At 38.9% G+C, this 16689-nt stretch overlaps 1 protein-coding gene across 1 annotated transcript in view; it reads right to left on the reverse strand.

Moving 5' to 3' along the window:
• The window catches only part of LOC109462037, a 55024-nt gene extending 48281 nt beyond the window's left edge, over positions 1-6743 (reverse strand). Inside the window, exons 1-8 of the mRNA XM_019758533.1 lie at positions 5838-6743; positions 5567-5689; positions 4740-4907; positions 3113-3311; positions 2204-2337; positions 1695-1790; positions 1274-1369; positions 952-1056 (exon numbers count right to left, since the gene is read on the reverse strand). Of these exons, the coding sequence (XP_019614092.1) occupies positions 952-1056; positions 1274-1369; positions 1695-1790; positions 2204-2337; positions 3113-3311; positions 4740-4907; positions 5567-5689; positions 5838-5913 (997 nt within the window). The 5' untranslated portion in view covers positions 5914-6743. The remainder of the gene's footprint in view (positions 1-951; positions 1057-1273; positions 1370-1694; positions 1791-2203; positions 2338-3112; positions 3312-4739; positions 4908-5566; positions 5690-5837) is intronic.
• Between the last annotated feature and the right edge of the window lie 9946 nt (positions 6744-16689).

The following is a 16689-nucleotide window of genomic DNA, read 5'->3' on the forward strand; positions in this document are numbered from 1 at the left end:
TCTTACTGAGGGACGACTGCGTGTGCAAGATGTCGGTAGCTTGAGGAATGAATCCCCTCTACTATATATTGGCAGGAAAGGTCATAATATAATTTGTAGCAAAGAACTAACTGAGGAATCTATTTATTGCTGTGATTATCAAAATGAAAGCACTACTTACGAAGTTGACATTGCTGCCCTGTCCATCCTTGAAGACACACACATCCTCCACCGCCCCAGCTGCCATGGTCAGAGCAATTGTTTGGCGTTCTCTCACAAGGCACAGCCTCAACTTAGCAAAAAAATGCGTTCAACTTCCATTTAATACCAAGGTCTACGAATCCCTTGAAGTTTTATTGAGTAAGTCGGTCTAAATCAAACTTGATAATGATTTTATTGAAAAATGTTTCTTTTTTATGCGCTTTGATCATCCTGTATCAAACAAACCCATTTCAAATTATATTTTCAACATCACAAAGAAACGAGAGAAAGCCATACCTCTGCATTAGTGTAGTTTTAGAGCTGTTTGTACTTTAAACATGTATATTACCTTTTCATCTGTTCAACTGTACTTAGCCCGATAGGGCATGAATGTACAGTAAAGATTTATTTCATGTATTTATTTATTTTGATCATGCATATGATTTCCCGAATGATATTGGCTGTGCATCTTATTATATCTACCAGCAGGTGTTATACTTATAATTGTAGGAGCCTCCAATTTGTGTAAGACATGTTTCTGTCGTCCGATATATGTTCGGCTATCTTATCTTCTAGCATATGTAGGATCAGCTCAACTATTTGCATTCAACGGGTGGTTTGCGTCGTGCATCTTTTGTACGTTTTGTTTTCTTCTTCTCTCTCCCACTATAAAAATACACAAAGACTGCTTGTCACAGCTTGTCGGACTGAAAGCGATTAGTCAGAGCATGTTAGATCTATTTTTCTGGAATGAAACAATAGATAACTTACTTTGTGAGCAATCCACTCCCTTATAAGGTGTTCGACAGTCACACTGGCCTGTTACATTGTTACACGTGCCTTGTCCAGAACAATCCGCTGGACAGGGTCGAAATGCTGTGTAACAACATGGAGTACAGATACGCGTTGAAGTAGTGTTTTGTTATTATCTTAAAACATCAATAGGATGCCATAGACTGTCGTGTAGTAGTAATTGCTGAGTTGTTGTTTCAGTAGACATAATTCGCACACGTCTACTCGGTGTGCTAAGACAGTTACAGGAAAAAAAATCAATAAACACAGCATTATGAAATCTAACGCACGCCTAATTTACCTGTGTCACAACCGCTGTCTTGCCATCCGTTAAAACATCTACAGGAACCAGAAACACATACCCCGTTCCCGTTACAGTCAGCAGGATCACAGAGTTCTGTGCGTGCATATGGAATATGAAAATAGTCAGTTTTCGTTCTTTTTGTTAATGTTTGTCTATGCATTAAGTATCACAGCAAAATGGAGGTAAAGAACATGACAACGTACTACAACTGCGTGAAACCCGCAATATACTGTGCATATAGAACAAAAGAACATCTCATGTAAGGTCCTATTTGTAAATATATAGTTAACATACCGTCTGGACTTTCCAAATGTTATGTGTGCAACATACCGATATTTGCAGTCTCAATAAAGAGGCCCTAAGAAAAATATGAATTTGGAAAATAAAACTGGCTTCAACACTATATTCAGAAACTTACCTACTGAACAGTCATCTCCAGCCCAACCTGCCTCGCATGCGCAGGTCCCGTCAGTACACACTCCGTTGTTAAAGCAATCATTTGGACACGAAGCTTCTGCTCACAAATATTATCAGTACAAAAACAACAAGCAGTATCAATTGAAAAAATCAATAGAATAATCGTCAATGTATACTAAGTAATAGTATCTAACACAATTGTGTTTTTATTGTCAATGAAGAGCAGTTACTGGAAAATGCAAGACGATTTTAAATATCTGAATCAAAATAAACACAAATTATAACAAGTTGCAGTCAAAATGCACCTGACCATTTTTATATTTAAGTAACGTAGAATTTGCTAAAAACGTTGGCTACCTTTTCAAAAAAATAACTTAAGTTTACCTTATTTGTGTTTTATGATACTGCACTCAATATGTCATAATATTTAGTGTTGATATTTATTTGTATAAATAGATAGATTGCCGGGATTAGGGCACCAAAAGGAAGCATATTAAGAGTTAGCCATACCTGTAGTGACGAAAGTGATTGTTCCTTTTAATGCCTGACCAGCTCCGTTATAGACGGCAAAGATCCAGTTCCCTTCAAACGTATGACCTGGGAAGTCAATGGTGGTCGTGGCCCGTTTCTGCCGCTCAACGTTACTATAATAAAAGTTTCCAGTTATGCGTGATTATCCAGTAGTTGCAATGTGAATATTATCATACAATGTAAACGTTTTTGTAACCTTGTAACTGTTTGTTAGCGTCATCATTATAAATAATATACAAGAAGGTATGGCTAATGTTAAACACCTAGTCTTATTATATTGATACATAATTATCATGTCATAGAGAATTCCATGTCATCGTCATTTCTTGCTTTGGGTCTATGAAATATTGATCACATTAAAACTTCCAAAGGCGTCGCGTGCTCTCCATAACGATCCAAATTTTATTTACAGTTCAAAACGAAATCACACATTGCAACGAAACTTTTTTATGTGGAAATATATATATTTTCTTATTTAAAAATTTTGGTGTAAGCTGAAACATTAATACGCTATGAATAGACATATTGATTAACAGTATTTTAAAATTCCATAGTTCACATATATAGGTACTTCATTCCATTTTCTGTTAAATGCACCTAGAGTCATCTAAAATTCACCGTATGTATGCCAATTTATACACAATGCGATGACAAAACGAGAGATGTAATACATCCTTGACACAATATCATATTACTATCAATAGAGTAACATTAGTATTATAATTAGTATCTTTATTGTTATATATAAAACTAGATCAGCTTCTTAGAACTGTTAGATATGTCACCTCTTAGAACTGTTAGATATTGTTAGTATGTATATATGTTGCCATATGTGGTACCCGTTACATTTGTTGTGCAGTAAAGTTTAAAAAAAAAGGTAAAACTGACCTTGCTGATGAGGTCTGTACGACATCGTAAGTGACGTGAGTCGGCCTGCAGCCCTGACAGCCGTACACAGCGACATGGGCAGGCACGTCACCCGGGATGTCCAGCTCCATGGACACCTCTGATCGGGCTGACAGGTCCATGGAGTAAAATCCCAACTCTCCTGCAGGAATGCGCAGAGCCACGGGCTGCCCTGGTAGTACTAAAGTAAAAACAAACATGCATCTATGCCTTACATAGTTAAACTGTTATGAACAAGAAACATACATTTGTGATATAGATAACTTTGGAATTCGTAAAGCAGTAGCCATAAATTGAATATTGAAACAGGTAGATATTACGATATAGCCCCTGACCAAAGGTTCTGTCCATTTTGTCCAAAGCATATAGAAAATGAATTTCTTTTTGTATTGGAATGTACCCAATATGATGTTCTACGTAACAAACTATTTAAATTCCTGGAATTAAGTACCATATATTTCAAGAGTCTCGATGTTGGAGACAGATTTGAATATATCTTTACATGTAACGGTCCCCATGCCCAACGCAAAAATAAGTAGATATATAAAGGAATGCTTTGCTATTAGAAAAATACCGAAACTTGTGATTAGCCCAATCGAATGTAACACTTTATCAAAGACTTGTGTTATCCCTTATTATTTGAATAATTATGATATAGATATGTTAGGTTTTATTCGACATTAGGTCTATTTTATTGCTGTTACTCTCTTTATGTAGTTTGTCATACATTGTACCAGGTGCAATTGTCGTGCAGTAAAGTTCTTCATATAACAAAAGTGTTACACTGGACATTACAGGGACACGGGGCATTAGAGGGACACGGGACATTAGAGGGACACGGGACATTAGAGGGACACCAACATAATATATCGGCCGGCAAAGCAGTACGGTGAATCATAGTCCTAAATATGATAGGTAGTATATAGTATAATTGTTTTAATGTATAAATTCGTAGCAATTAGCATTAGAATATAGCGTTCCAGTATGAAATACTCATGTTTTGCATACAGCATGTCCTCCTTAGCATACAGCATTTAGCCCATCTGGGCAAGAACATGCAATAAAGATTCATATCAATTATAAGACCTCTAAAGATTTGTTTTTCCTTTAAAAAAGCCCATTAGAATAAGGTCTATGATTCAAAGAAGCAATTTTTTAAGAATCGTCAATAAAAAATCCCTTTTAGTTACGGTTGATTGAAATGAAAACTGGGGACGCCAACATGGCGATCATCACCATCCACAGTGTTGTGATTTTCTGTAGTCTATGGAAGGTTTCAATTGGTTACTGCAGAAAAGTATAGAATTTGGGCAAATGCCTCTCATAAATATTATGCCAGAAAAGACGCCATCGAATGTAAGCCATTTGATTTTCATAAAGCCTAGTAATTTCCAGGTAAAAGACATTTAGGAGGAAGAAACGTACCTAGAACCGTGCTTATCTAGTTCTATTCCTGAGGCAAGGATCAGGCATGATTTTGAAAAGTTTCCACTTTTACATGTAGATTTGCTCAAGGTTTGGTTCTGGCTACTCGTGGCACATTCTAAACGGTACCTGGGCATGGTTTTGGATAAAGGGTGGTTATGTATACAATAGGGGAGTTATTTACCAGTCGGAGGCATTGTAGATGGGTATGATGGCGACGGTGTTGTTGACGGCAGTGATGATGTAATTGCCGGCGTACCAGGCACGGTGGGCTCTGTCTTAGTGGTGTCAGTGGGGACGTCCATGGATCCACCATTGCCAACTTTGCCGGCACGGCCGATGACGAAAATAACTAAAGTTTGAAACAAAATTATATCCATGTGGGAAATCTAAAGGTAGCCTCCTGTGCAGGTCTTTCTGGCTGAAGGAAGTTTTGAGTCTGCGTTTTGTAGAACTTTCAACGGATTCTTTTGGCGGCCATCCTACAACCAGCCACCCAGAGTGGCAGGTACAATCCTTCTCTGGGCGGCTGGATGTAAGATGGCTGACAAAATAACGCGATAAAAATTCTACAAAACTCAGTATATTTATCAAAACTTCCATCCCGCCTGCACAGGGAACTAATCTAAAGGTAGGCAACCTGCATACATGGTACAACGGTTCACATGCTGATGTTTTAGGGCAATTCTGGCTAGTCCTAATGGGTGATAGACTGACAGGGCAACACATTTCCTCGCTGAATTATTAAAGGGGACAGATAATTGTTGCCATAAACAATGAGGAAAAGGGGTCAGGTTTGGAAAGCATCTTTCACTTGCAGCGAAATCTACCTGTAGTGCGATAGATAACCAGTAATATCACCCTTAAGAAAAGTGCCAGACGGTCACTGAAACTTAACTTCGTGAAAACACTAGTTTTTAGTAAAGAGACTGGCTAAACAATGATTTGCAAACCTAATTAACCGATGTACAAAATAGTTTGGTTTCTAGTACGATAAAAACAAAAACCAACCTATGATTGCAATGAGCGTGCCAAGGAGCAGAAAAAACAGAACACTCAGAACAATTGTTGCAATTTTCCATCCTCCGCTACGGGATGTCGATGTCTTTTTTGATGCAAAATCCGCCCGACGACCTTTTAGAAAAGAAAAAAAAGCATGGAAAAGTATTCTATAAATTATGTCAAAACAAAAACAACAACAAAAGTGCACCAGGTATATTTAACATGTATAATACATATACATACATATATATATAATTTAATATATAATATAAAAAATTACCTGTATTTTTATCCAAGGCACCGATGTCTGTTTCATGAAGAGAAATTTCCTCTGGCTGGTCAGTCGGGCTTGACATGGTTTATGACTGAAAACAGACACGATCAATCTATTGATTACTTTTAATCATAGTCAATTCGAAGTCGCTTTCTCCAATGTAACGTAAAAATATGCATTGTCCATTCTAAATGACTGGAATATTAGTCCAAGCATATGGTTATCATCCATAAGAAAATAAATACAATAAGAATTCTAAATTCTTAGAACTGTTATCCTGTAAATATTAGCAATAGCTTTAAAGTAATACTATGTTTACTTTATCGTACGTTGCAATACTTTAAAATCGCCATGCAATTTTTTTCAGTATTATAAATTTGAAATAGAAGGCATCATGAATGAGGAAAAGTTTGCATGATACCATAGCATATCTCCCTCATGATTCCGACGGATTCGTTTTTGTCAAACAATTAAAACCAGCAAATGTAGATATGGTAGATGCGGTTTCTATAAGTTAAAACTACCTTTCTGAAAATCGAGTCGAAGCCAAGGAAGTGATTGTGTAACACATGTAGGCCATGCTGTCCCCTAGCCCGTGCGTTTGTTGTTGGACTGCTTTTTAGTGGGAAGTTTGGTGACAAGATGCGCGTTTAAATCCCGCGACAATCGGTACCACCCGCGAAGACGGCTGTTCTATCCAGTAACGTGCTTTATTCAGACTCGTACACAGGAAATGTATCCCCATAGCTTTTGGGTAAATATGATAATTTGTGACTCATCCACAGGCCTCGAAATTAACTTTTCTTCCTATCGTCCCAGCACTGTCCCAAAAAAAAAGTTTCAACTTCCCGAAGTGAGGATAAACTGTTTCAACCTGTTGTTTTTTTTTAAGTATTGTATGACTTCAGCTTGAAGTGAACGTAATGTTGCTTATGTTCACTCCCAGGCACACTATAATTGCAGTATAGACAGGAAATTCGGGGGATTTTTCTGGATCCAAAAGCCGGTACGCGTACCTAATAAACAAAAGAAGGGCTGACATTCTAATGTTGATTATTTGTTTATTGTCCCAAAAATGTCCCAAAGTGTTTTTTGGGTTGTCCCAGCCTACATCTTATTGGTCAGTGGCCATTGGACCACCTTTAATTTCGTGCCATGAATGATCTAATTTTTTTTTTGGGGGGGGGTTGGTGATCTTCGAAAACATTTTTATATTCCCGCCATTTTTAACTCCTAGCTTATCCTTCAATATATAAATGTAGTCATTTGCATCTAAAACCCCACTAGGCTATCGGCTGGTTAGGTTGATATGAAATGCGATGTGTATCAGGCGATACGGTCTGTTTTATTTCCAATTAAACTACACAGTCTTGTTATGTTTTCGCAGCATTTACATGCATTCTTTGAGCACTGCATAAGCAAATCAGTTGGAACTGACTGAGGGAGATATGCCACATTTGCTTACAAATGTCACAATCCTGGCGTACCGGTCTTTAATAAAGGACATAATTTAGTGTGACGTCATTTTGCAAACTAAATGAAGTTGACAATTTTTGTCTTTCATTTCGGATTGCAACGTTTATACATGTTGGTGAGAAAGAAGAGACCGAAATCCTTTGAAATCTACTCACTTGTTTCATCCAACCTTGTCTCGGCCTGTTGGTGTCCATATGTAGATCCTGATCCAGTATTTTTTGCCCCAAAATCTGCGCAAAACGCAAAACCGCGCAAGGGGACAGCAATGAGCCTCAGCCTTGAGCTGCTTTACAAAGTTAGGCAGCCATAATCTATTATAATTACCCATTGGAGCAAAAAACTTTATAAGTACCTATATTGGTACTATGTATTCAGCTCCTATACAATTCCCATTACATACTGTTAAAAAGCCTTTTTAAGAAAGTAGATGGGCATTGGCAATTTTCTATCATTAAATGATTAATTATGAAAAAAAATTAAAAGATGCATAATTTTCTTCTTAATAATTCAATCGTCATCTGACGTGCCTACTCATGGATTTTTTTTTTATTCAGAAGCTCAATGAGAATTACAAATGAAAATACATGGACTAAGTGACTGCGAACTCAAGTTAGGTACAACTTATATTCTCGCAGCCACTTTTACAATGAAAGAAAAATATTTTACAAGACATTTAAAAATACATGAGACCTCGCGTGAGTAACAATCCTCCCATCCCAGAAAACACATACAGTTAGAATCTTTTTGTTTCTAATATATAATTTTGTACGGCTAACATTATTTTGCAGTTGGTGTCATACGAACAAAGGAAACTACCGCGAAGAACTAAATATTGTATGGAATTATCAGAAAGAGTGTTTAAATCAACAATATTACCAAGTATGCTTGAAAGCTTGCCAAAAAGGACTAAGCGCCGGTAGGTGTATATAGGGCAGTGCAATAAATAATGAGCAATCGTTTCATATGGACACCCGCAGCTACAGGATGGACTTGTAACAAGACCCCGGGTATAAAGACTATTATTCAAGCTGCAGGTGCCCAGACGACCCAGACGAAGTCGGGTAATGAGAATACAGGAATAACGAGAACCAAAGCTAAAATAGTTAAACTTTACAGGACGTACCGATTTGAAAAGATTTGAACGAAATTTTGGATACGGAAGAGTACGGATTGCTAAATTCAGGTTGTTCCATCCAGTGATGGAATATGGTATAAAAGACTTTCCAAAACGATAAACTCATGCATTTAAAAAAAAGCTTCTAAAGGGCGCAAGTCTTACAGTGAGAAGAAACTATCTCTATATTGAAATACTACAGTAGTTTCTGAGCATAAAAGAATAGGTTCGTAATGAATAGTTTTTGATATATAAAACAAAGGGTAATGTTTTTTGAGGAGCGGAAGTGTATATATATATGTCACAGGGGAGATTGGAATCCAGGGGGATCCGGAATCCTCCTAGGGGAGATAGGAATTTCAATTTGTCTTGGGACAAGTGGGAATTCTTACAGGACAATCTCCAATTTTGAAAGGAGAAATTCTGATTGCATCAAAATGTTTGGGAAAATAGACTGAGTTTATTCGCACCTAAACTTTTAATCTATTTCAGCATACGTAAGTGAATATGTAAATCAGACTCAGATATTTGCATCAGGCCATTGTGAGATGGCGACTCAAAGACCAGTTTGTTAGTGACTTGGTATATAAGGGATTGTTTCCCCCTACCAAGGTCCTTGCCCCTACCAAGCCAGTCAAAGTGACAGCATACTGATCAAATGATTGCGGCGGATGTACAGCAGCAGAAAGCAGAATTCTACAGATTGGCTTAGGTGTGAAATGATTCAATCTATGAGTTCTAGTATTTTTACTACTGAATTGGGATCTGAATATCAGCATTCCAATCTTTCCTAGGAGGATTCCAAAATTCCCTAGGAGGATTCCAGTCGGGATCCGGAATCCCCTAGGGGAGATTGGAATCCCTATCTCCCCTAGGAGAATCTGGAATCCTCCTAGGGGAGATAGGAATTCCATTGGGGAGACTGGAATTCAAGTTTTTCTTCTACAAAACTGGGATCTGAGTATCTGAATTCCAATCTCTTCTAGGAGGATTCCAGATTCTCCTAGGGGAGATAGGAATTTCAATTTGTCTTGGGACAAGTGGGAATTCTTACAGGACAATCTCCAATTTTGAAAGGAGAAATTCTGATTGCATCAAAATGTTTGGGAAAATAGACTGAGTTTATTCGCACCTAAACTTTTAATCTATTTCAGCATACGTAAGTGAATATGTAAATCAGACTCAGATATTTGCATCAGGCCATTGTGAGATGGCGACTCAAAGACCAGTTTGTTAGTGACTTGGTATATAAGGGATTGTTTCCCCCTACCAAGGTCCTTGCCCCTACCAAGCCAGTCAAAGTGACAGCATACTGATCAAATGATTGCGGCGGATGTACAGCAGCAGAAAGCAGAATTCTACAGATTGGCTTAGGTGTGAAATGATTCAATCTATGAGTTCTAGTATTTTTACTACTGAATTGGGATCTGAATATCAGCATTCCAATCTTTCCTAGGAGGATTCCAAAATTCCCTAGGAGGATTCCAGTCTCCCCTAGGGCAGATTGGAATTCCTATCTCCCCTAGGAGGATTCCAGATTCTCCTAGGGGAGATAGGGATTCTAATCTCCCCTAGGAGGATTCCGGATCCCCCTGGATCCCCTGTGACATATACATATAACAATTCCAAACAACGGTGAATGGCTGATGTGGCCAACCAAACATAGCAAATATGTATAAGAAATATAATGGTTTCACATGTTTCCATCGATTAACAAGCAAAGAGGACTTAGTTTGTCTGGTTAATATTTTTGGCTAATACTTCAAGGCAGGACAAGTTTTATTGTTTCTATGCTATAGGTGATCCTGTTGTTCTGAGACAGTTGATTCAATTATCTCAATACATAATCGGATATAAATATCACCACTTGCAAATTGGAATGCCTAGCCTATTGGCTCTTGCTCCCCGTAATAACTGTGGTCACATACACACACTACTTGCAGTAAATATTCCAATGGTCCGAGTTCCTAGAGTTCGCCCTATTTTATTTAATTTACAAGATATCTGCATTGATCTACCACATCGGCAGAGAATAGCTGTAGTCAACGCCTTAATAATCCCACATATAGACTGCTGCTCCGTATGGGGAAATACAACACAGAACAACATTAGAAGACTACAGGTGGTTCAGAACAGGGCAGCAAGGCTAGCTCTTGGTTGTGATCGGGATGCACATGTGGACACCATGCTAAAGACCTTAGGATGGCTGACTGTCAGGGACAGAATCCAACAGAGAAGCCTTGTCACATTTAAACGTATCATGCTCACCAAACAACCAAAGGCCTTGTACGACAAAATCACATTCCAGTCTCATATTCACAAGTACCGAACACGTTCAACTAGCACAAACAAAATCAGACTACCAAGACCAAAATCAAACTCTCAGAAAAAGCGCTTTATATACAGGATGTCACAGTTGTGGAATAACATAGGCAACTAGCAAAGTACTGGATTGTAAATAGTGAATTATGTAAAGTTTGCCATGTACTGTTAATGTTGTAATATTTTGTACGTTTGTAATATATGAATGTAAATATGAATGTGCAGACCACAGGAAGAATAGCCTCTTATGAGGCTAATTGTGGATCTGAATAAAACTGAAACTGAAACTGTTGCACTATATTTGGCCAACAAAAAATGCACATACATAACAACGTGCAAGGGGTGTCCTACATTATGGGTGTAGGGTTTACAGTGTAACGGTCGTCTTTCAATTTTACATACTGTGATTGTTTTCCCGAAGAATTCTACTTTCTTTTGATTCATAAGCAACTAGCTATTAATACTTGTGCATGTTACATTTTGGATATAATCTTCCGTTTAGGTTGACAGGATCTGTGAGTCATTCCTGCGAATTCTTTTGCTCTTATTTCATCTGCATGTATCTATCTATCTCTCAATGACAGAGAGATAGCTATAGTAATGTGATGATTAAGAAAAAGATATGTAGATGAATATATTTTATAGCAATTTCCGCAATTAATCTTTTCTGAAAAAATCGTCCTAAATAAATAAATAAATAATTTAAAAGCTATTAAGTCTACGCTACCAAAGAAATGGTATCTTGTAGCAAGAAAATTATTCTTTGAACAAGAAACTATAGAATCCCCGTAGCAAGAAAATTCAAGAAATTTGTCTTGCTGTAGCAAGAAAATGATTCTGTCCACGAGAAAATAGTCTAGAACTAAGGGCTAACTGTTCTTGTCAAGCAAGAAAAACATTCTGTACACAAGGAAAGATTTCTTGTAGCAGAAAAAAAAACTGTAAACTTTCTTAAAATTCTAAATAATAATATTATTCTTAAGATTCTTGTTTGTGGGCATGATAGTAGAATATTTTCTTTTCTTAAAAAAAGAGAAGAATGAAATTCTTGTTGAAAGAATCAACATACAAAATCTTTGAAGAAAGTTTCTCGAATTTTCTTGAAAATCCCCCTGGTAAGAAAATATTTCTCAACATAAGAAAATAAGAAAAATAAGAAAAACATTTTTGGTAGTGTAGTCCCAGAGCCTTTCTTAGATCCCCACTCCGTGTGAGTCATGTATTTGGAATGTTGTCCTTTCACTTTCAAAGGTCAGGCTTCAGTTCTACAAGTTTTAAAGTACCACTGAGTATGGCCCTATATGTATGCATTATTTAACTCTATAGATTCCCTGCGTCCAGGATCCATATCTAACACGTGTACTATCGATATCACCAACTTAGTAATACGTGCTCTGAGTGTCTATGCAGTAATTATCACTGAAGTCCCTGTTTACCTCCACCGTGTATCCTACCACGTAACTTTGGTTAAAATCGGTCACCTGTACACTGTGTGCAGTCACCTGTACTGTTGTCTTTTATGCCTTACGGCTACTCATACTTCAGGGACAATACCAGGGTAAATATACTGCGTTCTTTCATGCACGCAACCCGGCATTCGCGCCAAAACATGCTGACTCTTGAACTTATCTCCTAGCAGATCTTTTGGTAGCAGCTTAAATCCATATGTTTCTTAACTATGATTTTTAAATAAAATAAAGACACACAGGGACTAGCTACATAACTGATAGTCCATAGCAATTAATACAGTATGAAATATGACACATAATTCCTACTTTGTAGCCGACATACGTAAACAGTCATTGTACGACATGTATGCGAACGTTTTGTGACAGTCGTATTGTGTATGCTCTCTGATCTTGTGGCACTTTGGACACACTACGGCGAGTACGATCTTTGCTGGGTTTTTCGTAGACGTATTGTGAGCCAACACTCGACCAAGTTTCATAATTTGGTGCTGCGTGCTACATGTACGTATGCACACTTCGTACTGAAAAGCAGTAATGCGTTCTTAGTGCTATATCTATCATGAGAAACCAAAAAAAAATTATAAAGTCTTTATTAGATTTACCTTGGCATGTATGAAGTTCGACGAACCTTTGTTGTGAAGTGCTGTGCTGTGCTGCGTATATATGCCCGAAAACCCGTTGAGCTGGTGTCTGCGTTCCCAGCTTACACGTAACCCTGCACGTAACAAGGGTGAACACTAACTCTCAGAATTGGCATGTCTTCTAGTCCGTGCTATTATTCAAGTTTTTCGATGTAGGGTGTCGTTTCTTAAATATTACAATGGTGTGTTTTAGAATGGTCACACTGTTGTAACACTTGTATACTTCCACGTCGCAAGGTTTTGAGCTGACGGCACTGCGACTGTTGACAATGATTCTGATCAACCTTTTCGGTCTACAGATATTTCCTGTAGACTCGGTAACAGGCGCTGCGAAGGGTGGTCATATTTGTCGTACGGACATTTTTTCCAATTTTATGGCAGTATTGTAGACAAGGATTTACGGTTACCGTATCTTTTTCGGCCTGGAAGTACTTTTCTTGGCCTCAGTGTAAGAGGTGCAGCGAAGGGTGGTGTGTTTTTTGGCTACAAAAATCACAAAAACACGATCGAACACAGTTCCAGTTCTGAAAAGGGAGGAGACTTTGTGAAGTAGGTTCTAAATGGACTGTGAAGTAGTTATAATCACCGAAGGCCCTGTTTCATCTGCTAAGTACCAGACCTTTAACCTTAAAAAACAGTAACCTGTACTCTGTGCAGTCATCTGTATTATTATGTGTTATGCCTTACGGTATGATATACTTCAGCAACAATGTCAAAGTAAAGACAGTGCATTCTTTCTACACTACCAGTCCTATGCCAAAAACAACTTTTATATACTATACGGAGTCTTAAACTATGTAAAACAAAATACACTTTTAGTCACTAGTTGTTGCTAATCTCTTGGTAAAAAAAACTTGATAACGGCATACCGTGACCGTGAGACAAGATACCCAAACCTTAATGGCGAATGTTGAAACGTTAGTAGCCTACGAAAGTAAAATCGTTGTTTACGACATGTATACAACAGTTTTGCAACAGCTGCACATGCACTCTTGAGTATGGTGAGTATGATCTTTGCTAGATCATTGAATCAGGAGAACACAATGACGTGCCTTTACCTGCACGTCTTTTTAGTACATGTTAGAATTGACCCTGTTTCACAACCTACTTATGCGTAACGACAAACACACCTAGCTACATGTATAGTGTCCGGGCCTTTTTGACCATTTAGCATACTTCGTAGTAAAACATGGGGGATCATTGTACGTTTACACGTATTCTTAGCGCTATAGCTATCATTAAAAAACCCTAAAATATCCTAAAGGATCTGTAAAACAGATTTACCTCCTTGAAGGTGGAGCCTTTTTGCGGAGTTGTGTGCTGCGTACTGCTTGAAAACCTGTTTAACCAGTGTCTGTGTTCACAGCTACGTCTGACTAGGGGTTATTTGACAATATGAGCGTGGCTTCTGGACGGGCGTGGCTTCTGGGCGCGGCGTTTTCATTCTTAGCACGTAGCCAGGATTTTTCATTGTCTAAGGGCGATAACAGCCGTCACACTGCACTTTTGTCGTAAGATTTTTTTGGGAGGGGGGGCATGTCAACATCGTCTGTGGACAAGGACTTGGTTTACCGAGCTTATCAACCAATCAATTATTTCTGTAGCCTAGGAAACAGGCGTCACGGAGGGCTGGAGTTCCAGCTAGATGGCAATGGCAATTAGCGAATGAAGACGTAGACCTATGCTAACCTTTTAAGGGCAATAATACTTAGGCATTACATTCTACTTAAGTCACGGTCACAACCCGCCGTACGTGCTTCTGCGTGCTGTCTACGTGCAAAAACGTGGGCAAACGTAGGGGATCCGTGCGTGGTGAGTACCGCCTCCGTACGGAATCCTACGGATTTGGGAGCACGTGGAACTTTTTCTACTTGCGGTCTGCGGATTCACCACCCGTGCGTACGAGTACGAGCGACGCGCGTGCCCCGTACGTGCCGTAAGAAAGACGCACGCGTGAATACGGCCTCCTTACAGTAAAGTTGCAATCGCACCTAGATCGTACGTTGTAAGCACGTACAACTCACCACCTACACAACGTACGATGCACGCAACCTCTCACGGCCAGACGTGGCGTGCAGACCCCACTCTTACACTTTGCGCAACCGTGCGAGTGACCTGTGTAGACGCCACTCCTTCCCCACGTTTTCAGAAAAACGTAGCAGACGTAGCCTCCCAAAAAACGTACGGACAAAAAGCACGTGCGGCGGGTTGTCACCAGGGCTTTAGTGGCGGTCTCACCGCGCTCTCTCTGCGACCTGGAATTGGCCAGAGCGAAGAGAGAGCGCCGAACTCCACAAAAAACGTGCTCAAGTGGAATCTCTACGGCGATCTACCTGTGCTCTCTGTGCGACCAAAAACTCAAATGTCAGCACCGTTTGTGGACGATCAACGAATTCATACCTAGCTCTTTCAACGAATTGCCGAAAAAGAGAACGAAATTTTGTGTGTTTTCTCTCTTTCAAAGTCAGGTCAACCACATGGTGGGGAAAGCTTCCAGAAAGCTCTACTCCCTAAAACGTCTCAAAAGGTTCAACGTCTCCCACAGTGACCTCACAACCATTTACACAAGATATATTAGACCTATCCTGGAGTATGCAGCCCCTGCCTTGACTCCTGCCCTAACTTAAGCCCAGGAACGCAGCCTTGAGCGTGTTCAAAGGCGGACTTGCCGCATCATCTTGGGAACCACCTACACAGGATATGACAACGCACTACAACATCTCGGACTGTCATCACTTGCCGAGAGAAGAGAACTGTTGTGTGTGAAGTTTGCTAGGACACTTGTGAGGTCAGAGTACAGAGATTGACTACCTCCACAGAGATCACAAATAACTGGCCGTAGTACTAGAAACAGCGAGATGCTAGACTGCCCGAGAGCAAGAACGAATAGATATAAGAACTCGCCTATACCGTTTATGGTCCAGCTCCTCAATAACTATGGACTGAATCCCTGACTGTTGTCTTTTTAAATGTAGTACACTGTTTCTGTATCAATTGTTGTCCGGGGAATTTATAATGTATGGAACATGTATTTTTATTGGTTTGTTAATCGTACGCCTATATTGATTGCAAACCTGTAGTTTTAATATGCCAATGTTTTGTAAATTGGTTTACAATTCAGTTGTTTTTAACTGCGAAGAACCAATAAATCCATCTTGAATCTTGAATCTTGAATTCAAGTTCAACCTGTATCATATTATATTAAATCATGGGTGCAAGGCCCCTATTTCACTAGGACGTCGCTCTCAATGCGCCCTCACTGCGCTCCTCTGCGCTCTCTCTGCGACCTGACATTGGTCGGAGCGCGGAGAGAGCGCCGTGAGAGCGCAGATGTCGCCGTGGTTTGTATCTAAATTATGACGTCGTATGACGTCAGAGCTAATAATACGGCCCGTCATCTTGGATTTTGAGCAATGACGTCATCAAATTAGCATATATTATGGATATTAAATGATTTAACTTATCATTATGTAAGATGTTATTAATGTCAGAAAGGAAGTGTTATTTAATATAAAACCCGGAAAATTTTTATGTTTGAACCAAAATTATTGATTTAAAAAAACTGCCTGTCAGAAACCCGTTGCCATGGCAATACAAAAAATCATTAACTTATTCAACTAACATTTTTTTTTTCCCAAATGCATTTTAAGAAAGGTCACTAACTTTGATGGTTCTAGCTTAAGCCGTTCCGGCGCTATTTGCGATTAAAGTTGGCGCGAGCCCCAAAAAACCACTCGGTCTGAATAGGGTTTAAAAATCGGGTATTTCATATTTTTGTCTTTTCTTTACCAAACAATAGGAAAATAAACGACTAAACAGATACTGTATCGATTGAC

The sequence above is a fragment of the Branchiostoma belcheri genome, unplaced genomic scaffold (genome assembly GCF_001625305.1).
Source record: "Branchiostoma belcheri isolate BF01 breed outbred unplaced genomic scaffold, Haploidv18h27 scaffold98, whole genome shotgun sequence".
Taxonomy (NCBI): Eukaryota; Metazoa; Chordata; class Leptocardii; order Amphioxiformes; family Branchiostomatidae; genus Branchiostoma; species Branchiostoma belcheri.